At 48.4% G+C, this 23,579-nt stretch overlaps 2 protein-coding genes across 2 annotated transcripts in view; one reads left to right on the top strand and one right to left on the bottom strand.

Moving 5' to 3' along the window:
- Positions 1 to 4,518: 4,518 nt before the first annotated feature.
- Positions 4,519 to 8,704, top strand: ZNF114 (zinc finger protein 114). Its single transcript, XM_044911364.1, has 3 exons — positions 4,519 to 4,663; positions 7,003 to 7,987; positions 8,590 to 8,704. Exons 1-3 carry the CDS (start codon positions 4,519 to 4,521, stop codon positions 8,702 to 8,704), a joined length of 1,245 nt encoding a protein of 414 aa, XP_044767299.1.
- Positions 8,705 to 20,392: 11,688 nt separating this feature from the next.
- Positions 20,393 to 23,579, bottom strand: part of ODAD1 (outer dynein arm docking complex subunit 1) — a 22,832-nt gene continuing 19,645 nt past the window's right edge. The window contains exons 11-14 of the mRNA XM_021681219.2: positions 21,563 to 21,726; positions 21,357 to 21,460; positions 21,001 to 21,079; positions 20,393 to 20,926 (exon numbers count right to left, since the gene is read on the bottom strand). Coding sequence (XP_021536894.2) covers positions 20,408 to 20,926; positions 21,001 to 21,079; positions 21,357 to 21,460; positions 21,563 to 21,726 — 866 coding nt within the window. The 3' untranslated portion in view covers positions 20,393 to 20,407. The remainder of the gene's footprint in view (positions 20,927 to 21,000; positions 21,080 to 21,356; positions 21,461 to 21,562; positions 21,727 to 23,579) is intronic.

The raw sequence follows: 23,579 nt of genomic DNA, 5'->3' as shown, positions 1-23,579 counted from the left end.
TGATGAAAACCTAAGTTCACGTGAACCCCGGAGCAGTGAATGCAAGGGGATCTTGGGGACACCACATAAATGTTTGAAATTTTTGAAACCGAAGTAGTATGGATGCCTATTTCTTAAGAAACGGAGTCTGTATATATTTTTTTTAAAGATTTTATTTCTTTATTTGTGAGAGAGATTGAGAGAGTGAGCGAGCACAAGCAGGGGGAGTGGCAGGCAGAGGGAGAAGCAGGCTCCGGTCCTGGGATCAGGAGCTGAGCCCAAGGCAGACGGTTAACCGACTGAGCCCCCAGGCATCCCAGAATCAGTATATTTAAGAAGATGTGGGTATTCCAGTTCCAACTGGAAGAACACTCTAACATCTGGCACGTTGTTTGCACCCCTAGAGAATTTTGAAATGTGAAAGCCATTAATTAAATCTCTTCAGTAGAAGGAATTCTTACTTTAGCTGGAAAAGATGACTTCAAGGTAAAAAAAAAAAAAAAGCCAACCTCATCAGTTGTGTTGTAAATTATTTAATTGTAGACTGTATTTCGCTTAATAACATATTTCTGGAATATGCAACAGATCAGTGTGTTTAAAAAATTGCAGGTTGGTTAGAGTAGACCTTGAAGGCTTCCTCCATCTGCCCTGGTTTGCTCTGTTCGAGACTCCTGGCCACCCAGAAGCAACCACTTATGTAGATCCTTGCATATCTTTTCAGGATTCCTTATTTTTCCTTCCATTCATGAAAATGAGCTCTTTGTGCACTCTTCGGCAGCTAACGATACAGATTTAAAAAGACGCAAGTGACCAAATGCAGTATTCGGGTCTTCGGGGACAGACAGAGGGTATTTGATTCTATAAAAACGTAGCTGCTGGGGCGCCTGGGTGGCTCAGTCGTTAAGCGCCTGCCTTCAGCTCAGGTCATGATCCCAGGGTCCTGGGATCGAGCCCCACATCGGGCTCCCTGCTCCGCGGGAAGCCTGCTTCTCCCTCTCCCACTCCCCCTGCTTGTGTTCCCTCTCTCGCTGTGTCTCTCTCTGTCAAATAAATAAATAAAATCTTAAAAAAAAAAAAGTTACTGCTAGTGTTTCTCAGCGTGATAATGTTGTGGACACATTTTAAAAGATTCCTCGCACTTTAGAGATACGTAATGAACATATTTAAGGATGCAATGCTGTGATGGCCGGAGTTGTGTTGACAATAGTGCAATAGGAGGAGGGCAGTGAAGGGGGATGGGAAGAGGGGCAATGTGTGGAAACAGGTGGGTGGTGGGTGAAGGCTTGCTTGCATTTCATTTTCCCTGTATTATGCATGTTCACACTTTCCATGATTCAACGCAAATGGTTAGAAAGTTCTTTTGTACTGCTAAGCTTTTTTTTCTCTATTTAAAGATTTTAAGTAATCTCGGGCGCCTGGGTGGCTCAGATGGTTAAGCGACTGCCTTCGGCTCGGGTCATGATCCCAGGGTCCTGGGATCGAGTCCCGCATCAGGCTCCCTGCTCCTTGGGAGCCTGCTTCTCCCTCTGCCTCTCTCTCTCTCTGTCTCTCATGAATAAATAAATAAAATCTTAAAAAAAAAAAAGATTTTAAGTAATCTCTACACCCAAGGTGGGGCTCAAACCCACAACCCAGAGGTCAAGAGTCGCGCGCTCCACTGGACGGAGCCACCCAGGCGCCCTGAAGCTATATTTAATATATAAAAACACATACCAATCCTTGATATCACCTGACTTTGTTTATATGTCTATTTACTATATATATATTTTTAGTTTCTATGCCAAAATGTTCCAAATTCTGGAAAAAAAATTTTCAAAATACAAAATGTAAAAAACATAATTTAAAACAAACATCTAAATATTACAAGTCACTAGAAATCAGGGCTTCCAGGATACCAGATATGGTGCTTTACAAAAAAGCGAAAGAGAAAATAACTCACAATATCTCTAACACCTGTCCAGAGTTTGAATTCCAGCAGTTTCTACCAAAAATATCTTTCAGGGTTAGATCTCTCTTTTTTTTTAATAAAGATTTTATTTATTTATTTTAGAGAAAGAGCATGAACGGGGGAGGGGGCAGAGGAAGAGGAAGGGGGAGAGAACCTCAAGCTGACTCCAGGCTCAGCTTGGCGCCCAACGCAGGGCTCAGACTCAAGACCCTGAGATCATGACCTGAGCCGAAATCAAGAGTTAGGTGCTCAGCAGAGCCACCCAGGCGCTCCTCTTTTTTTTTTTTTACGCTTTATTTATTTAAGTCATCTCTACAACCAACATGGGGCTTGAATTCACCACCCCAAGATCTAGAATCGCACGTTCCCTCGTGTGGCCGAAAGAGACACTGAAGGTGTGATTAGATTCCCGTGGACATTTTTGCACACTTCTCAGGTGGTGGGTCTCTCTCCTAAACATCACCTCTGTGTGAATAGAGTGCCTGCATGCCCTCTTGTGGCCGAGGCTGAAATCCATCAGAGGCTTCAGGTGCCAAGAGAGCTTTGTTCCCACTTCCCAAAGTAGTGGGCAGGTAATGAGCAAAATGAGGCATTCATACCCTGCAAAGAAGCACGTCCTCTTCACGTTTTCACCTCCATGTCTGAGCATCCGTGCTTGTCTCCTGAATCAGTTATTTCATTCGGGTGCAAAATGGCAGCTCTTTAATGCAATCATTGCTTCCAAGTTTTTAGCTGGAACTCTGTAGGGTTTTCCGTCATCAAGAAGGACTATTCAGGGCGCCTGGGTGGCTCCGTTGGTTAAGCGACCGCCTTCGGCTCAGGTCATGATCCTGGAGTCCCGGCATCGAGCCCCGCATCGGGCTCCCTGCTCGGCGGGGAGTCTGCTTCTCCCTCTCCCACTCCCCCTGCTTGTGTTCCTGTTCTCGCGTGTGCGCTCTCTCTCTCTCTCTGTCAAAAAAAAACTTAAAAAAAAAATAATTGCAGGCTCTTCTGACTGAGAGCCAGGCATCCCAACTCTTTTAGTTTTAGATTTGAATCTTCTCTGACTAAAAGCCTTGCTTCCTTCTTTTTTTTTTTAAAAAAAAGATTTTATTTATTTATTTGACAGAGACACAGCATAAGAGGGAACACAAGCAGGGGGATTGGGAGAAGCAGGCCTCCCGCTGAGCAGGGAGCCCGATGCGGGGGCTCGATCCCAGGATCCTGGGATCATGACCTGAGCGGAAGGCAGATGCTTAATGACTGAGCCACCACGCAGGCGCCCCGCCTTGCTTCCTTCTTAACATAATCCCTTTGCCTGATCCTACAGTGCACGTAAAACACCCCTGAGAAGCAGTGTCCATATTGACTTGTATTCATTTAGCAGCAGCGTCAGGGTCTGATTTCCTTTCTTTTGTACAATAGACTATTACATGCTAAGGTTGTAGTGTGTCTCAAATGAATTGTTCACTCCAAGTGGTTAACCTGCAGTTTGATACAACCTTGGCATCATTTAGTTGAGCTTCCCTATTTGGGGGATTGTTTTCTTATTGAATGTGCGAACATTACCCGGTTCCTGATGAAAATCTATATAACAGGGTTTTATTTAGACAAGCCTTACTTCTGTCCCTTCTTCTCCACCCTGTTCCTTTACTGATAAGTCTGTGGTTTGTGATACATTTCTGTGCCTTTTCTTCCTTTCACTTAAAATATAAAATACGTAAGCTGGAGGGCACATGATATCACTTTATATCCATATATAAGAGATCTCACTCATTCTTTTTTTTTTTTTTTAAGATTTTTAAATTTATTTTTTGACAGAAAGACAGCAAGAGAGGGAACACAAGCAGGGGGAGTGGGAGAGGGAGAAGCAGGCCTCCCGCAGAGCAGGGAGCCCGATGCGGGGCTCGATCCCAGGACCCTGGGACCATGACCTGAGCCGAAGGCAGACGCTTAACGACTGAGCCACCCAGGCGCCCCTGCATCATACTTTTTTAAGCAAGCCTCATTATTGAATATCTAGGGGTGGTCTCCAATCGTTTGCTGTTATAAATAACCTTCAATAAATATGGGCACATGATCATTTGGCTTTGGGGCCAGGGTAGTCTTGGAGTCATCCCACAAAGACAAATGCTGGGTCAAGGGATGAATGCCAATACAGTTTTAGTAAATTGTGTCTGATCCACTTCAGATTGGAGGTGGGACAGTTTTATGTAAGACTTCGGAAGGCCTCGCCTTGGTATTCCTTGACTTATAGACAGTTTACCCCAGTCTCTACGTCTGCCATCCTGTGACAATTTTTCCCTCCATGTGCTGTATACTGATTTCTACTTTTTTTTTTTAAGACTTTTTTTATTTGAGAGAGGGACAGAGAGCAGAAGCAGGGGGAAAAACAGGTAGAGGGAGAAGCAGGCTCGCCACTGAGCAAAGAGCCCGATGCGGGGCTCGATCCCAGGACCCCGGGATCATGACCTGAGTGGCCCCGTCATGGTACCTCTTCCATATCTTCAAATGCCTTATTTCCAAATTGGGTCCCATTCAGAGGTCCTGGGGGTCAGGATGTCGGCGTATCTTCGGGAGGGGATGCAATTCAACTCATAACAGTGCCCCAAATGGGTGTGTTGTTTCAGGACTCCGTGACCTTCACAGACGTGGCCGTGAATTTCACCAGGGAGGAGTGGGCCCTGCTGGACTCTGCGCAGAGAATTCTCTACAGAGACGTGATGTTGGAAAACTGCAGGAACCTGGCCTCTGTGGGTGAGTGTCCTACCCTCCCACACATATTCGCGGCCGGGACGAATGGGAGTCAGACCCCCTCCTGGGTTCCCAGAGCTGTGCTGAGAAATGGGACAGGGGAATTGCTGAATAACCAAGATGGGGCCACTGTCCCCAAGGGGTGGACATAGGATTCACCCCATGAAACAGGAAATCTGTCCGTTGCATTACATTTTTATTCTCTTCATGATTAACAGCCCTCGGGAGATCCTTAGGTGGGTGAACACGGAGCACGGAGTTTCAGTGCATTCATGAGGAAAACGGAGGGACCCCTTTGTTGCTCCATACTCACACTTGCTTAGCTCCGGAACCCCTGCAGACCAAAGCATGTGCCCCTGTTCCATGGAAAGTGCTGGCACCGCTCCCTTGGGCCATGCACTGTCCCATTCTCCGGTGACCGGGATCTCAACTGGGCAAACCTAGTCTGGTCTGCCATTTGGAGCAAGAAGCGGGTCTGGGAATGGTGCAGGGGAAATTTACCTTGTGCACCTGCCTGCCAGGCAGACGTGAATCCTTACGAGGAAGGATTTAACAATGTGGCAGTGTTGATGAAGAATCCGTTTCATCCGTGTGCAGAACAGCTGTGGCTCCTCAAAGAGTTAAACACAGAATTACCAGATGACCCAGCAATTCCACTCCTTAGTATCTACCCACAGGAGTTGAAAACAGATGTTCCAACACATACACGTGGAGGTGTGTTCATAGCAGTAGTGAAAACAAACCAGTTGTCCATCAACATGTGAATGGACAAACAAAATATAGTCTATCCACACAGTGGAATATTACTCAGCCATAAAAAGGAGTGAAGCATTTGCAGTATGGGGACTCCTGGGTGGCTCAGTCCATTAAGCGTCTGCCTTCAGCTCAGGTCATGATCTCAGGGTCCTGGGATCGAGCCCCACGTGGGGCTCTCTGCTCAGTGGGGAGCCTCCCTCTCCCCCTGCTTGTACTCTCTCTCTGTCAAATAAAGAAAATCCTTTTTTTAATTTTTTTAAAGATTTTATTTATTTATTTGAGAGAGTGAGAATGAGAGACAGAGAGCACGAGAGGGAAGAGGGTCAGAGGGAGAAGCAGACTCCCTGCCGAGCAGGGAGCCCGATGCGGGACTCGATCCCGGGACTCCAGGATCATGACCTGAGCCGAAGGCAGTCGCTCAACCAACTGAGCCACCCAGGCGCCCAAATAAATAAAATCTTAAAAAAAAACAACAACAGGTTGCAATATGGATAAACCTCAAAAGCATTATGTTAAGTGAAAGAAGGCAGACACGAAAGACTACATATTGTCTGATTTCATTTATATGAAATATCTGGCATAAGTAAAGCTACAGAAACAGAATGCAGATTAGTGGTTGCCAAAGGCTGGAGGGAAGAACAGGGAGTGGCCGCTTCACGGTCTAGAAGTTCTCCTTCCTTCCGGGGTGATGGAGATGTCCTGGAACTGAGGAGAGGTGCTGGTTGCATCACATGCCCAATGTCCTTGATGCCACCGAAAGGTACCCTTTAAAATGGTTACTTTTAGGGCGCCTGGGTGGCTCAGTCATTAAGCGTCTGCCTTCGGCTCGGGTCATGATCCCAGGACCCCAGGATCATGACCTGAGCCGAAAGCAGACGTTTAACGGACAGAACCACCCAGGCGCCCCGCCCCTTCATCTTTAAAATTACACATGGACTCTGTCGTAGTCTGTTTGGGCTGCTGTGACAGAACACCACGGTCTGGGTGACTTACACACGGACATTTCTCTCTCACATTCTGGAGGCTGGGAAGTTCCTGGTCAAGGGGCCAGCAGGTTCGTTCCCAGCGAGGTCTCTTTCCCTGGTTTGCAGATGGCCACCTTCTCGCTGTGTCTTCACATGGTGGAGAGACCGTGAGCTCCGTTGTCCTGCTCTTGTAAGGATGCTAGTCCCATCATGGGGGCCCCACTGTCCTATGTCCTCTAAACCCAGTTACCTCCCAGAGGCCCCACCTGCAAATACCATTTGCAGGGATAGTTAGAGCTTCAACATACGGATTTGTGGGGGACCCAAATTCAGCCCATGACAGACTCTTTGTCCAGTTCTCTTCCGTGTGGCACCGCGTGGCATTCCTGATTACACCCTCGATCCCCACAGAACCCATCCTCACCACAGTCAAGCTCCCAACATGGCCCAAATCCCTGACGTCTTTCTGCTCGCTTGCTTGCCCTTCCTTCCCTTTCACGTCTCCCTCAGGTATGCTGCGTGAACATTTGAAAAGAAACCCACATGGGCATTTGCCTACTTTAGCATCTCCAACCCACCTTAACTCTCAACAAACTCAACTTTTGTGTCCCTTTATTTCAGATTTGGTGACTCAACATAAAATGAAAAACTCAACCCCTCAGCAGGACATTCTTGCCAAAAAGACACCTGATGAAGCAAACAGAGTGTGTGCCGTGAGCCACAGTTCCCAGCCCTCCCCACTGGGGGAAGACTGGAAAAAATGCCACAAAACAGACCAGCCACCCAAGCAAAGGGAGCAGAATTTGAAGCGAGTTGCCGCTGTGCGCGAGAAGGACGAGTCTCCGGTTATGATCTGTGAGTATCACGAAATGAGGGACAACTCTGTACCTAGCTCATGGAGAGATTCCACAAGAAACTATATCCAAAAATGTGGCTCAAGTACTGTGAAACAAAAGCCTGTCCTAACCAGTAATCAAAAGATCTATAGAAACAACAAAAATGATAGAGTCTTGCAGCAGAGCACCGAGCTGACCCCATTTGTAGGAAGTCAGGCAGAGCCAGAGTCCAAAATATGGACTGACCATCAGAACAATGTGCTTCATACACATAATAATATCTGCATGGGGGTGGACGTTCACGAATGGGATCCAGTTGGAAAAGCCTTTGGTGAAGACATTTCCCTTAGGGTATACAAGCCTCCCATTAAAGGGAAGACTTACGAGTCTAATCCGTGTGACATCACCTTCCGAAATAGCTCGACCCATGATGTGCACAGGCAATCCTATACGGCAGAGGCAAATCATGAGAAGAATCAAGGTGAGAAAACCTTAGCCCACATGGCAAATTCTGACTCACACAGGAAGACGAAGACTAGAGGGGGAAAATATAAATGTCAAGACTGTAGGAAAAGTTACGTGTATCTGTCATTCCTTATGAGACATATGGAAATTCACACCGGAGAGAAACCCTATGAATGCAAGACCTGTGGGAAAGCCTTTAGATATTCCTTACACCTTAATAAACATTTAAAAAAGCACATTATGAAGAAGCCCTATAAATGTGAGGAATGTGGGAAAGACTTCACCAAGTCTTCCAGATTTAAAAATCATCTAAAAACTCACAGCTGAGGGATACCTGGCCAGCTCAGTTGGAAGAGCGTGCAACTCTTGATCTCAGGGTTCTGAGTCTGAGTCCCACGTCGGGTGTAGAGATTGCTTAAATAAATAAAACAATCTTAAAAAAAAAATAAAAATAAAAATTCACAGTTGAGAGAGGTCCTGTGAATGAAAGCAATGTGAGAAAAGTTTCATTAATTTTCTCAAAATACCAAGCACATAAGGACGTACTAGAAAGGAACTCAAGTCTTCCCTGAAGGACAGAAATGTGAGAATTCACACATTTACATATTCACATCTTGTGAAAGTAAGGTCTGTGGAAAGCTTTTCATCTTTCAGCTTTACGATTTTTTATTTATTACTAATTTTTTTAAGTAGGCTCCGTGCTCAGCGTGGAGCCCATCATGGGACTTGAACTCACAACCCTGAGATCAAGACCTGAGCTGAGATCAAGAGTCCCACGCTTGACGGACTGAGCCATCCAGGAACCCCCTTCTTTCGTCTTCAGTAGACATTTATTCTCACATTGGAGAGAAACCCCATGAATTTAAGGAATATGGAAAAGCCTTCAATGTTGTCTCAGTGGAATCCCTGTCAGAACTCACACTGCGGAGACTCCTCATGGGAGTAAGGAATGTGGGAAAGACCTCTTTAAACACTCACCCCTTACGTTACACGAGAGACCATGTGCTGGAGAGATACTGTGATTGTAATAGAAGAAAGCCTTCCATAAGATGAGTACATCGTTGGAGAGAAACACAGTAAATATTAACGATTGCTGCTGTTACATTGTCTCATCCTTGAACTGGGACCAAAATTCATGATTTTCCAGTTTTTCTTCTCTAATAATCCTATAAGATGATGAAAATCCCTCTATATGCCCTTGCAGCTCTGCCATGTGAATTTCAATATATAGTGGCTTCATTAGAATTTACATACAGATGGTCTCACCAACATGAAGCCCTATTTGAGCCCCATTTAATTCAGATTGGGGTTTAGTGTGCTCTGTGATAACATTTTTTGTCAGTGGTTACTGGTCTTGATTTGACTGCATTATGGTCAGAGTTTGTGGTCTTTATGATGCTAATACGGGACACATGTTCTGATGTTCTTTGCGGTCTCATGGGGCTGATTCTGTCAATTGCCTGACCGTATTAATTTTTCTCATCGTCTGTACTAAGGGTACATAGACTTGTCTTTCCAGAGTTAGCACTGTTGAAGGTTTTAAAATGCATTTTCTACGTTTTCTCATAACTAATGGTGGGTAGAGCTTATATCCTTGACAGAATTCACCGGCTTGGATTCCTAGAAAGCTGTTGGAAAGAGGAGAGAGAGTGTCACACTTTTTCTCTTAACTAAGTTCTCTTTGCTCTCTTTCCCAGTTCCTCTCTGGAAATTGGACGAAATTCCCTGAATTAGCACAGCAATCTTAGGATCATTGGAATGAAGGTCATGGCCTCAGTAACACAACCCTCAAAACACAAGAGTCCTCACTCCCTTGTAGCATGTTTTTGGGTGTCCATGGCTGCAACAGACTACATTTCTAAACTTATTGCATGAAGTGAACCCCTAGTTTGAGTAAGAAGCATTTTAGGGGAGATTTTTATAACTCAAGAGTTAAATGCTAAATGATAAAACTAGTGTGGGGCCAGTGTTGCTTCTTGTGTGTTTTAAAACACTGAATTTCTTTGGTGTTGGCTGGGATCAGGGTCCAGTACATGTCTGAATGGTCAAGCTTCTTGAGTGTTTTACATTCTTTTACAAACAAAATTTTTGACTCTTGATCTTTTACTGAGCAAGCTTGTAATACAATATCTCACTAGAGAAGGGGATTATCAAAGTCTTACAGCTTTGTCAATTCTTGCTTAATGTATTTGTAGACTAATGTTATTAGATGCATAGGAGTTTGGTCATTTTCTTTTTTACAAGTGAGTTTTCTGTTCAGTCATTTTTTTAAAATTTATTTGTGAGAGAACAAGTGGGAGGAGGGACAGAGGGAGAAGCAGACTCCCTGAGGAGCAGGGAGCCCAACTCAGGACCCTGGGATCACAACCTGAGCCAAAGGCAGACAATTAACCAACTGAGCCACTCTGTTAAGTCTATGTTTTAACCACCTTTTTTACTAACAGTTTTTTTTATTCATATAATAAGGATGAAAGTTTACGTGCCCCTCACTATGAGCAAGACTTTACATATATCATCACATTTATCACCACCACTCCATGAATAAATGCTTATCTCCCTCTTATAACTGAGGAACCTGAAGCACAAAAGGTAAGGAAACTTTCCGATGTTAAACAGCTTCTTTCGAGTTTCAAAGCAGTAGGTGTTTTCATTGTCAAGTTCAGGGTTTAGTACCTGTATTAATTTCCTGTTGCTCAGTGGCTTTAAACAACCCAAATTCATCATCTCACATTTCTGGCAGTCAGAAGTCCAAAATGGGTCTCACTGGACTAAAATCAACGTGTCCACGGGACTTTCTTCTTTTCTGGAAGCTCTAGGGAAAATTCATGTTCTTGCCTTCTCCGGCTTTTAGAGGTCACCTGCATTCCTTGACTCATGGCTCTTTCTCCTTCTTCAAAACCAGCAACGGTGGTTGAATTCTAACATCACATCCCTCTGACTCTTACGCTTCTGTAAGAGTCCTTCCTCTTCCATTTATAAGGACCCTTGCGACTACATCAGACCCACCCAGATAGCCCAGGATCATCTCCCATCTCAGGATCAGCTGATTAGCAACTTTAATTCCATCTGTGACCTTAATTCCCTTTTGTTATATAGGATAACATACAGGCTCTGGACATTAGAACATACATATCTTTGGGGGCCATTCTTCTGTCTAACCACAGTACATCTATGAAATACCAAGTTTATTAACTGACCAAAGGAAACCTTCAAAACTAAGTTATTCTGGCTTTTGAGACTGTGCTGTTGTTAATCAGATACATCTTCTTGAGCATCTCCTTTAGGCTGAGGACTGTGGAAGACTCTGGGTCTATCCTGGGTCAGCAAACATTTTCCATAAAGAGCCAAGGAGTAAATATTTTAGGCTTTTCAGGCCACGTTGTCCCTGTCTCCACTGCCCAGATCGTCCATTAGAGCACAAAGAAGCCGTAGACAACACATAAAACAAATGGATGTGAAATTATTTATGGACACTGAAATTTGAATTTCATATAATTTTCACATATCATGAGATACTCTTCTTTTGATGAGATACTCTTCTTTTTCCCCAAACATTCACGAAATGGAAAACCATGCTTAGCTTACAGGCCTGATTTGGGCCACAGGCTGTAGTTTGCTGGCCACTGGTCTAAAGGAAAGAACAAAACAAGCTTTTATCTCATGTTTCCTTGTGGATTAGAGAGATAAAGAGGCATGGCTCTTTCTATACTGATTATTTTTCTTAATTTTAAAAAAAAATTGGGAAATACGGCTCCCTAAAAGTAGATGAAAATGTACATACACAGTTAAAAGTCTTAAGAGCCACATACTCGGGGCGCCTGGGTGGCTCAGTTGGTTAAGCGACTGCCTTCGGCTCAGGTCATGATCCTGGAGTCCCGGGATCGAGTCCCGCATCGGGCTCCCTGCTCAGCAGGGAGTCTGCTTCTCCCTCTGACCCTCCTCCCTCTCATGCTCTCTGTCTCTCATTCTCCCTCTCCCAAAAAAAAAAAAAAAAACTTTAAAAAAAAAAAAAAAAAAAAAAAAAAGCCACATACTCACCATCCAGGCCCATTACAAGTTTATTAAATGCCCTACAATACATGTCTGTACCTACAGGTGTTGCCTGCAGACCCCAAGTGGAGACTACTGTTGTCCATATGAGTATGTATTCCCTTGCTCATCTTTATGTTACTGCCTTTGCATAAATCCCCAAATATATTTCTTTTTTTTTTTTTAAAGATTTTATTTATTTGAGAGAGAGCACGTGAGAGGGGGGAGGGTCAGAGGGAGAAGCAGACTCCCTGCTGAGCAGAGAGCCCGATGCGGGACTCGATCCAGGGACTCGATCCAGGGACTCCAGGATCATGACCTGAGCCGAAGGCAGTCACTTAACCAACTGAGCCACCCAGGCGCCCCTCCAAATATATTTTCTGATTCTGCTTATTTTTATACTACATACGATGGCATGACAGTGAATATGTCTTTGTGTCCTGCTTTTTTCAGAGAATGATTAACTCAGGTGGTTGGTTCTTTTATTTTCAGTGCCCTGTGGGGTTTTTTTAAATTAAATTTTAATTTAATTCATTGAAGAGACCTTTGTTCATGTAACTCACTGTAAATATTATAAACATTGTTGCTAAAGCCAATTTTGATAAGTCTCTGGATGAGTTACTCTTGCAGGAGAACTGCTGGGTTGTACAATCTGCATATGTTCAATAGAAATAAGTATTTTAGGAGGTGCCTGGGTGGCTCAGTCCGTTGGGCGTGGGACTCTTGATCTCAGGATTGTGAGTTCAAGCCCCGAGTTGGGCTCCAGGCCCGGCATGGAGCTCATTTTTTAAAAAGTATTTTAGGACAATATTGTATGATCCTTTATATGGAATTTCCAGAAGAAGCAAATCTAGAGACAAGATTGCAGATCAGTGGTTGCCTGGGGTCGGAGGTGGGACAGGAAATTGACTGCAAGCTGGCAAGAGGGAACCTTTGGGGATGGTGGAAGTGATCTAACACTGGACTATGATGACGATTGCACAATTCTGTAAGTTTGTGAAAAATCACTGAATATTCACAGACAGTGATTATGCCTGAATTAACCTTGTGAAGGCAAGAAAAGGGGAAGGAGGGTAAGAGACAGCACAGGTCTTGGGTGTCCACAGCTGCGTGGCTCCCAAAAGCTCTGCTAAGTTCAGCTTTAGGTGTTCAGGGAGGACCTGGGGGCAGGGGACCCACACTGTGGATGAGAGGGCTGTCGCGCTTGGCCCTTTCCCCGCAACGCCCCCCGCCCCTCTCCCCCGCATGCCTTTTCGGCTCACTGCTTTGTCCACGAATCTGGGTGCATTCAGGCCCTCCCCATCCGCCCAGACCATGCCGAGGGAGCGCCACGCAGAGGAAAAGGACCCTCCCTGGGAGTCAGGATCCCTGGACTCCAAGGAGTGGCGGGGAGGGAGGGATGCGGCTTTGGGATTCCTTCTGCCACCCCACGCCTTCCTACAGGTACAACATGGGAATTTGTAACAGTTGGTTTAACAAACCTACCAGGCCCCTTCTAAGTGCTTTACGAATATTAACTCGTTTCATGCCCACGACAATGCTGTGCTGTGGGTGCTCTTGTCCCGTTTTATAGCAGAGAAAACTGAGGCACAGGGAGGCTAAGCAAGCTGCCCAAGGTCACACAGCCATCTGGGGGCGGGATGGGATTCCACCCCCGGCTGTCCCGCGCCACACTTGTCTCTAAGCCCTGGGCAAGGAGGCGTCCCTGTACTGGCGGGTTGTGACTGGGGGTTCTTGTCTGTCCTCCCCTCTGGGATGCGAGCTCTGAGTGGGGTGACTCGGTCCAGCGCACAGAGGGAGGTACTGGATGATCACTGCAGAATCAAGGGAGGCGTGGGGCTCAGGACGGCCGCATCCCTTCCTGACCGCCCGAGCCCTCCCTCCGCGCTCTTCTGGGGGAGCTGTATTCGAGTCCAGGGTCTCCCGCCCCAGCAAACGGGATCCTCGGGGCGACACGGGACCAGGAGGAAACCGGGGCCTGGACGGTCAGACCGAGCAGAACCCGCTCGCGGCGGGGCACGCGCGCCACCTGGCGGCCGAGTCCCGCCAACACAGCGCCTCCGGGAGACCGGGAGGTTTGCTGTGGGCGAGGTGGGATCGCGTCTGAAAGGGAGACGCTCTCGGGAGTGGTCCCGGCGGGGGTCTGGAAATCAGTGCGAGGCTGGGGGCCGTCTCCCAGAGGCTCCCAGACTTTTCTGACCGTGATGCACAGTAAGAAATCATCGCACATTAACATAGCTTCAGGAAATGCCACCCTGTACAGCATGATATATATATTTTTAAAATTCTGCTCTGTTCCTATTTTGAAATTCTGGTCAGATCCCCTTAAATTGATTTACTGACTCTCTAACAAGTCTCCATTGATAATCTAGGAAAGTGTTTGCCACTGTCCTAGATTATCTTCAGGTTTTTTGTGTTTTGGGTTTTTTTTGTTTTGTTTTGTTTCCAGCTGACAAAGGTTACGATGGAAAAAGGGTTAGCACTCCGACGATTCCCTAGCAGTATTATTCCACCACCTTGTGCTGTCACCAGGGATTCCCCCAGATTTCGAGATAAACTGGACTCAGAGAGGTAAAGACACTTGTCCAAGGCCACACAGGTTGTATGCTGCAGTGTTAGTTTCTGCCTCGCTCCTGGAGCATAGAATTCACTAAATGCTCCGAATTTCACTGCTATTAAGTACAGTTTAATTCAGTCCTTTCTCCGTTTTTGCCAGTAAGATGGAGCTGCACTGGCCGGCTGGTTTTCTATTCTGTGTAATGTAGATTAATGACATCCCAATGAGTTCACGCTTAGAAATGCGAGTCTCCATATGGAACAGAGTGGATCTAAAATGGCAATAAAGGGTCTTCGGCTGAGGTGACAACGCTAGCATCTCCAACACCAACAACGCTTTCACCACCACCATCACCACAGCCCCCCCTTCTGACGCCAGCAGCATCATCAGCATGACCATCATCCCCGCTGTCAACCACGTCGCCACCTTCCCTCTCACCACCACAACCCCCAACCCACCACCACCACCACGACACCCATCATCACCATGGTGGCCAATGTCACCACCACTACCAGGAAAGTCACCCACCCCCACCTCAAAAGCAGGGATTGGGAAGCCACTCGTTTTGTCTCCCAGCTACAGCCTTGATCCAGCGAGCCTGCATTCTCCATCCATCCCTCTCCGCACCCAGGGCCAAAGGGGAAGTGACTGTGATATCGAGGGGGGTGCTGGGAACTTGCCTGGGAACCAAGAGCATTCCCGGTTTGATTCTCTGGCTTCTCCGTCAGTGGCCTCGGATGTGTTCTGGGCTCACGGTGACCATCTATAAACGGCGAGCCCAGCCCTGGACCAGGGGAAGGCAGAGAAGGGTCTGCTCAGTGTAGGTCTAGGACCCTCGAGGGGGTTGAGAGTCAGGGTCAGCCTGAATCCCTCCTGCTAGAGTGGTTCATGAGAGCTTTGGAGGAGGGGCTGCTGAGGGCCTGGGATCACTGTGCTCACCTTCCTGTCTTCAGAAAGAAAGAGGAGGAAGTCCTTGCGGACAGTGGATAGGGCAGGTGGTCATGACTCCGCTCCACACCAAGATGAGACTCCAGGTCCCAGATGTGAGCACGGGAATGGCACTTGCACGTCCAGAAGCCAAGGGAGCTGCTACTTCCATCTCCTTCCTGCAATACCAGTTTTTACACTTCTTGTTCACTCTTCTATCCCCGGAAGCTAGTACAATTATGGCACATAGTACGTACTTAATATTTGTCAAACTAATGGGGAAAGAGCAACTATAAGGAAAAAAGAGAGCGTTCTTTATCATAAAGTTAATTCAAAGGATCTGAGTTGATAAGATGTGAAGAAGACAACTTTTTTTACAAGAATATTAATTTTGTCCGGTGCACCAGAGAGACTGGAAATTTCTAACTCCCTCCAACTTGCCCTGTTCCTTATTAATATTACTCAGAAGCAACTTCTACAGGGTTTTCTGGGATGCCAAAAACTATAATAATTGTGGCCATGTCCAGTGACTGTTCCCTCTGGAAGGTTTTCACCCCGATGGGTTGTCTTACTTGATCATTTGCTGCCCTGCTGACTTCCTGCATGTAGGCTCTACAAATACAAGTAAGCTTTCTCATCAGATCAGAAGATCAATAGCCTTTTCCTCTTTTCTTCTTTTCCCATATGCATGATGGAAAATTAAATCCCATGACTCTGATGGATTATTTTACAAATAAAACTAGTGAGCCCACGTGGCATTAAATGGTACCCGGACCACATACGACCGAACGTCGGGAATGCCTGAGCGTGAAAGGTGGCGACCCCTGCTGGCTGCCCAGACACTCACAGGCTCACCCCGAAGCTTGTTAATTCCAAACAGGAATTTTTTATATATATATAGATAGATTTTATTTATTTGACAGAGAGATTGAGAGCACAAGCAGGAGGAACGGCAGGCCGAGAGAGAGGGAGAAGCAGACTCCCTGCTGAGCAAGGAGCCCGATGCGGGGCTCGCTCCCAGGACCCTGGGATCATGACCTAAGCCAAAGGCAGTCGTTTAACGACTGAGCCACCCAGGCGCCCCAGGAATTTTCTTTTAGTCTGAAAGCTACACCAAAATACAAAGGTTTGAATTAAGAGAGAACTTAATTTCTGTTACCCTAATTTTCTCATTTACTTTTTTTTTTTTTTTTTAAGAGTAGGCACCATGCCCAATGTGGGGCTTGAACTCACGACCCTGAGATTAAGAGTGGTGTGCTCGGGGCACCTGGGTGGCTCAGTCATTAAGTGTCCGCCTTCGGCTCAGGTCATGATCCCAGGGTCCTGGAATCGAGCCCCACATCGGGCTCCCTGCTCCGCGGGAAGCCTGCTTCTCCCTCTCCCACTCCCCCTGCTTGTGTTCCCTCTCTCGCTGTGTCTCTCTCTCTGTCAAATAAATAAATAAATAAATAAATAAATAAATAAATAAATAAAAAGAGTGGTGTGCTCTACCAAAGGAGACAACCAGGCGCCCTTCTTAGTCTTTTAAATTTTTATAAACGTTTGTTGATTCAAAAAGGAAGTAGTATCCTTCCTAGAGTCGTCTAGCAAACATACTCCCTTACTGTTCAAATGTGTGTGCTGTTGTTAGGAATTTCTTAGTAAATTTTGTACCTAAAATTCTGTACCAAGAAATCATCACTTGTACAATAAAAAAAAAAATGATTGGTACCACCAGCCTGTCTTGCAGTGAAAATATGCATTTATATTTCTGTGGACTGATAGAACTTCACGGTAGAGAATATACAATTTGTTGTTCCAGATTACCCGTATTGGAAAGTGCACGTGCAAAAGTTAGGAAGTCCAATTAAAGTGTTTTGCTCCTATAAATGACCCTGTGATGGTGTGTGTGTGTGTGTGTGTGAGTAACCTACGTGATTGCAACATCACTGAGCACCCACAAGTTCAGGGATATCACACTGAAATATGCAGGTGGTAATTCATGCTTCCAGAGGCAAGGCCAAAGCCAACATTGATTGGCATATTTTGGACAATTACTGAAGCCGAGACCAAACTCTGATGCCCCCCAACATTACCCCCCAACTCCCCGCCCATGTGGAGGTCATTTAGAGTTTTCATATAAAGCAGGAATCCACACCTTCTTTTCCAGCTCAGGACCCAGGTCCAAGATAACCCTCTGCAGCGAAAAGTTCCTTAAAACCTCTGTGATCTAGCAAAGGAGCAAAAATGGGGTTTTCCTGCATTAGCATATATTAATCCCCATCTTCAGATTTTTTTTTTTTTTTTTTTTTTTAGGGTCAAGCCAGTGAGGTCAAGCGCTGTCCATTTAAGAGGACCTGGCTGGGGGAAAAAAAAAAAAAAAGGACCTAGCTGACCTCCCGGAGGTCAGAAGTCATGATATCCCACTAAAAAGTTCTAGAAGGCTTTGATCACAACTAGCTTATGCTCCTTGGGTTGGGGCCCGGAAGGTAAGACCAGCCAGTCCATTTGGGGTCCACGGTACCAACAAGAGTACATCCTGGTTTATCTTGAGACTATCCTCCTGCTATTTATTTATTTATTTATTTATTTATTAAGATTTTATTTGAGAGAGAGAATGAGAGAGAGAGAGAGAATGAGAGAGAGAGAGAGAGAGAGCACATGAGAGGGGGAGGGTCAGAGGGAGAAGCAGACTCCCTGCCCAGCAGGGAGCCTGATGCAGGACTCGATCCAGGGACTCCAGGATCATGACCTGAGCCGAAGGCAGTTGCTTAACCAACTGAGCCACCCAGGTGCCCCTATCCTCCTGCTATTTAAAGTGCCTTCTTGGGGCACCTGCGTGGCTCAGTTGGTTAAGCGACTGCCTTCAGCTCAGGTCATGGTCCTGCGTTGGGCTCTCTGCTCAGCAGTGAGTCTGCTTCTCCCTCTCCCTCTGTGATATTTCTTGCTCTCTTTCAAATAAATAAAATCTTAAAACTATATATATAAAGGGCCTTCTTTTTATTTTTATTTTTAAAGATTTTATTTATTTGACAGAGACATACCGAGAGAGGGAACACAAGCAGGGGGAGTGGGAGAGGGAGAAGCAGGCTTCCTGCGGAGCAGGGAGCCCGATGCGGGGCTCGATCCCAGGACCCTGGGATCATGACCTGAGCCGAAGGCAGACACTGAACGACTGAGCCACCCAGGCGCCCCAAAGTGCCTTCTTTTTAGATCAGGATTTTGTACTGGTACCAAGGAGACTTTTTTTTCTTTTTGTTGTTAAAGTTTTAAAATTGTTGAGGCATTAGCTTTGTTCATTGGGAACTGAGATTTTTTGCTGTCAAAAATTTTAAGGCAACTTCCATTTTTAAAAAGTTTGGGACTGGGCAGGCACTACAAATCAAGGTTTTTGCTTTTGTTTTCATTCTTTTTCCTGAAAAGCCAGTTGTTAAATAGGTAGCAATGGGGGGGCCTCCCCAGATGATAGGGCCAGGTGAGGAGAGAGGAAGACTGGGTTATCTGAACAAGTGAGAAGCACTATGTCAATTTCCCTTCATGGACCATCATACACATGATCACAGATAGTTTTGAGCATTATATTATGTGCCAGGTACTGTTTCTAAGGCTTCATGTGGACCAATTCATTTCTTCGCACAAAAAGTCTTTGAGGTGTGCACAATCATCCACCTATTTTAAGGAGAACGAGGCCCAGAGTATTACCTTCCTTGACTGGGAAGGTGGATGATGGAGTATCTGTCTGGATTTGGTCATATTAAATTTAGACAGGGCATTCAGCAGGACCCGAAAGAGTGACCCACGGTGTTCTAATCCCCCTCCCTCCCAAACCAGCCCACAGCGGGGAGGGGACAGTCTGCTTTATCTCTGTGACCCCGGCGTTAGGGAGGTCCTCAAATATTCTTTTCCCTCTCTCCTTCCAGGCACATGGACAGACTGCACTTCCCACCATCCCTCCCCTTTGAAGTTACACATCGTTGAATGACCTGCTTGGGCCAACAGATGCCGAGTGGAAGTGACATGTTTCATATCCAGGCAGAAGCTGTATGAGTCACTGCAGCTTCGCCACTTTCTCTCTCTTCCCAGTGTCAAAGAATTGCCAACGCTCCAGAGAGATGCTGTTCCCTCAGCCTGGGTCACAAGGATGATGTGGAGCAGAGCCCTGAGGTGACCCATAAAAGACCAGTAACACTGGTGAGTAATAAACCTTTGCTGCATGAGGCCACTGAGATCCTGGGCTTGTTTGTTACTGGAGCATAACCCAGCCTATCCTGACTGATACATCCTAGTTTTCGGTAGAGCCTGAAATGTGGTGGTCTTAAAAAAAAAAAAAAGAAACAGGGGCCCCCGGGTGGCTCAGTCGGTTGAGCATCTGACTCTTGGTTTCGGCTCAGGTCATGAGCTCATGTGTCATGGGATCCAGCCCAGCGTCGGTCTCCCTGCGCATCGGGGAGTCTGCTTGAAGATTCTCTGTCCCCTCCCCCCACTCACTCTCTCTTTCTCTGTCTCTCTAAATAAATGAATCTTAAATGAATGCATGCATGAATGAATGAATGCATGCACGAATGAATGAATGAATGGGAATAGGGACAAGGTCATACATTTCCAGGCTGGAGGTAGAGGAAAGAGCCACATCTCAAGCTTGCTCGCACATACACACTTGTAACTAGGCTGGGGTCAAACTCAGGCTCTGACCTTTATTTCCTCTGCTCACAGCTCATGCTGACCCTGACATCATTGCTCCAATTCTCCCCCCCGCTGCTCAGTACTGGGGGCTCCTGGGGAGGGTGAGGAAGGAGGAGCTACAGAGACAGGGACATGAGGTACAAGGAGAGCCTGGAAGACAGATGCAGGAGTGGGGCTTAGAGGTGAGGAAGCAGAAACAGGAGGTGGTCGGGGGGGACAGCCGGAGGGGTTAGGGCAGAGCTGGGGGGAGAGATGTGAACCCAGTACAGAGACACGCTGAACGGGAAGCCAGGAGAACAGGAAATTGGGAGACAGGAAGGGAAAGGAGGGTTGGGAACAGAAAGGGACCAGGAAACAGAGCTGAGGACATGGCGAGGAGCGGATGGAAACAGACGGGGACACAGTGCAGGGCAGGTGCAGGGCAGGTGCAGGGCAGGTGCAGGGCAGGCGCAGACAAATGTGGCGCAAGAGAGCCGTGGAGAGTCACGGGGAAACCTCGAGGCAGAAATGCCGAGAAGGCTAGCAAGGAGCCACGGGCAGGGTGGGCGCCCTAGTCTTTGCTGGTGGTGGAGCCCCTGTTGGTGCTGGAGGTGGGGTCAGGGCTCGAGACTTGGCCTCTGCTGGACCCGAGGCCTCCACTTGATTCTGACCCCATGCCTCTGCTCTCCGCACCTGCATGGCTTTCGTGGACGCCGCTGGACCCCACGTATCCAGTGGACCCCAGGTAGCTACTAGAGCTGGGGGTTCTGAAGGTCACACGGCCCCCCGTTGAGCCCCAGCTGGAGAGCGGTGCTCCCATGGCGCTGATGGAACCAAAGGTCACGTGGCCTGTGCTGGAGCCGGGGTCACCAAAGGTGACACGGCCGACATTGGAACCAGTGGCATGGCCTCCACTGGACACCAGGATGCCACTAGTCCTCTGGCTCAGGATGGACCCAGGGATGATACTGGGGTTCTTGGCGATCACCGAGGGTGAGCCGGAGGTGACCCTCTGGGTACTGGAGAGGCCGGGGACGCTCGGGGTGCTATCGACCTTCTTCATGGCCTCAGCCAGCTCCCGAGCCTCCAGCTGTGGGGGAGGCGAGTTAGGTTCCAGGAAAGGGCTGAGGTCCTGCCCCGAACCCGGCAGGTTCCCATCCTCACCAGCTTTGTCACTTGGCTCCGGAGCTCTTCCTCGCTCATTGGAGCGTCATCTTTGGCCTCAAAGCCTGGGGTGTCCTCCCTAAAGTGGGGGGAAGGCAGGAAGGGAGGACACTCGTAGCCACAAAAGGCCGATGGCCCCTCATTGCTATACCCAGAGACCGTTAGCCATGCTCTGGCCAGCCTGGGTGCCCTTTGCCTTTCTGGTCTCCCTGGGGCCAGTTCAGTTCTCTGGAGCCCCGACTCCTCCTGGTCCCCCCCAAAGCACCCACTCCCCCAAAACCCTCCATCCCATTCATTGTCCCTCTGCCCCCACGGAATCGCCTTCCCCTGCTCCTCCCTCCTGCCCTGTGCCTCACTGGTTCTCAGGGAGCTGAGGCAGGGCCATCTTCTTTGGAAGATCCTCAGGGCTCTGGCCCAGAACCAGGAGGGCAGTGTTAACCCAGCTCGGGGAGGTGTAGTTCTAGAGGGTGGATAAACCAGCGGTCAGCTCATCCCCAAGGTCCCGGCTTCCAAGATTTGGGCTCCCTGTCCCCGCCCCCCCCAGAGCCTCCTACATCTCCACCTGAAAATCTAGGTAGGCCTGCACGGACAGGAGCTCGACCAGCCGCTTCTCGATGAGGCCCAGGAAGAGGCCAATGTCCCGGTCTCGCATGTGGGTCTTGACCCCCAGGAGGTCCTTGATGATGGTGTTGTCACACTGGGCCCTGGTGAAGAGCTGCTGGATGTCTGAGGTTGCGGGGGGGGGACAGGCTGTCACAGACTCAGCTCCCGCTGGGAGGCCCGTCCTCTGCTGCCCTCGAGTCTCCACTCGCTGCCCCCTCAGCCAGCCAGGCAGCAGGAAAGCGTGGCTGTGGGCCTGGCCACGGGGCTCAGAACCACAGAAGGCACAAAGCGAGGGAGGGCAACGGGAAAGCTGATAAAGGCACCACCAAGTTTCAAGGCCTTCTTCACGCAGCTCCGTCAGAAACACCTGACTTCCATCCCACCCAGTGACCCCACACTGCCCCATCCCCCCCCCCGCCCCCCGCCCAGAGAAGCACTCACATGGGTGCTGAACGGGAGAGGTCGGAGGACAGCCATGCACCACCAAGGCTGCCTTCTTCGTTTTTTTTAATATTGGCCCCCACTTGCACCTGACTGAATTAGCCGTGGCCCTCGGCTGGCCCCCCTGCCACTGTCATGACCCACCCTCGGCTCTCACAGTTGGCCCGTGGGTGGCCTGCTTGTATCTGGTTATTGTTTCAGGGGAACTGGCTATTGTTAGTGACATTAGAAGGCACCCGTGACCTTGACACAAATCTGCAGCCCATGGCACTGCGTCTCCACCGCTTGTCCCCGAGCTGCCTCCACCTGAGCTCCCGACTCCTATATGGTTTCCTCCTGGGGTCTCTCCCTGAACATCCCCCCACAGGGCTCAACTGAGCTCAGGGTCATCCCCAAACCCATTCCTTCTCCCACGTACCCCCGCCAGGCCAGACCCTGTGCGTGCGACCCCCTCCAACCCCCCCCACTGCCCATCCGTCCGATACCTCTGGGTCCGGTCCCCTCCTCTCCATCATCCTGCTCTTCCTCCAACCTCCCCTCCTCCCCCCTACCCCCGTCCATGGCCTCTCCTGCTTACAGCCCTCCCATGGCTCCCCAGTGCTCTAGCCTGGCACCTCTTCACAATCTGCCGCCTTCCCCCTCCCACTCACACCCTTGCACCCCGTCTCCACACAAAAAGCCTACATTCCTACAAGTATCTCCAGGCCTTGACCCCACCTGCTAGGAGTACCCTCTACCTCCAACTTTTCAGTTAAATACTCATCCTTCAAAATCAGCCTCAAGCATCACCGCTTCCAGGAAGCCTGCAGCCACCCAGCATTGCCGGTTTCAGCAAGCGGCAGGTGCAGGGGCTCAGGGCGCCTGCACTCAGGAGGGCCCCGCCTTGGGCTTGGTGCTCTGCTGTCCTGTCTTGTTTAACAAAGGGCCCTACCTTTCCATTCTGTACTGGGCCCAGCCAATTCCGGCAGAGTTGAGGCTCCCAGGGTGCCTGAGGGTCCTCCGTGCTAGGCCCTGGGATGGTTGTGAGTACCCAGGGTCCCTGCTGGTCTCCTCCCACCCCTGTCCTCGGGGCACTCCTCACTTAACACCAGGCATGGTGCAGCGGTCATGGTCATGGTCATAGTCATGGGGTCATGGTCATGGTCAGGACAGAAAAGGAGGATCTTCCTGGACCTGAGCTCCTACTGTGTGTGACCACGAGGCGGCTCCTTGGCTTGCTCACCAGCACCACGGCCACCTTCTTAGCTTCCCGTCGGTGAGCCCATCCAATTCTCACGACAACCCACCAAGTACACACTGCCATCCCGTTGCCAGGGGGGATCAGGCCCAGGAAACCACACACCAACGTTCCCAAATGATAGACCTGGCTTCAAACCCAGGGCAGCCTGACTCCTGAGCACTCTACACTGGAAGGATGGCAGGATGGATGGCAAGGTGGATGGCAGGGTGGATGGCAGGATGGATGGCAGGAAGGATGGCAGGAAGGATGGCAGGAAGGATGGCAGGATGGATGGCAAGGTGGATGGCAGGGTGGA

This window comes from Neomonachus schauinslandi, chromosome 16, assembly GCF_002201575.2.
Source record: "Neomonachus schauinslandi chromosome 16, ASM220157v2, whole genome shotgun sequence".
Classification (NCBI taxonomy): domain Eukaryota; kingdom Metazoa; phylum Chordata; class Mammalia; order Carnivora; family Phocidae; genus Neomonachus; species Neomonachus schauinslandi.
Note: the sequence above shows the minus strand (reverse complement) of the source record. Positions and strands in the feature narration are given on the sequence as shown.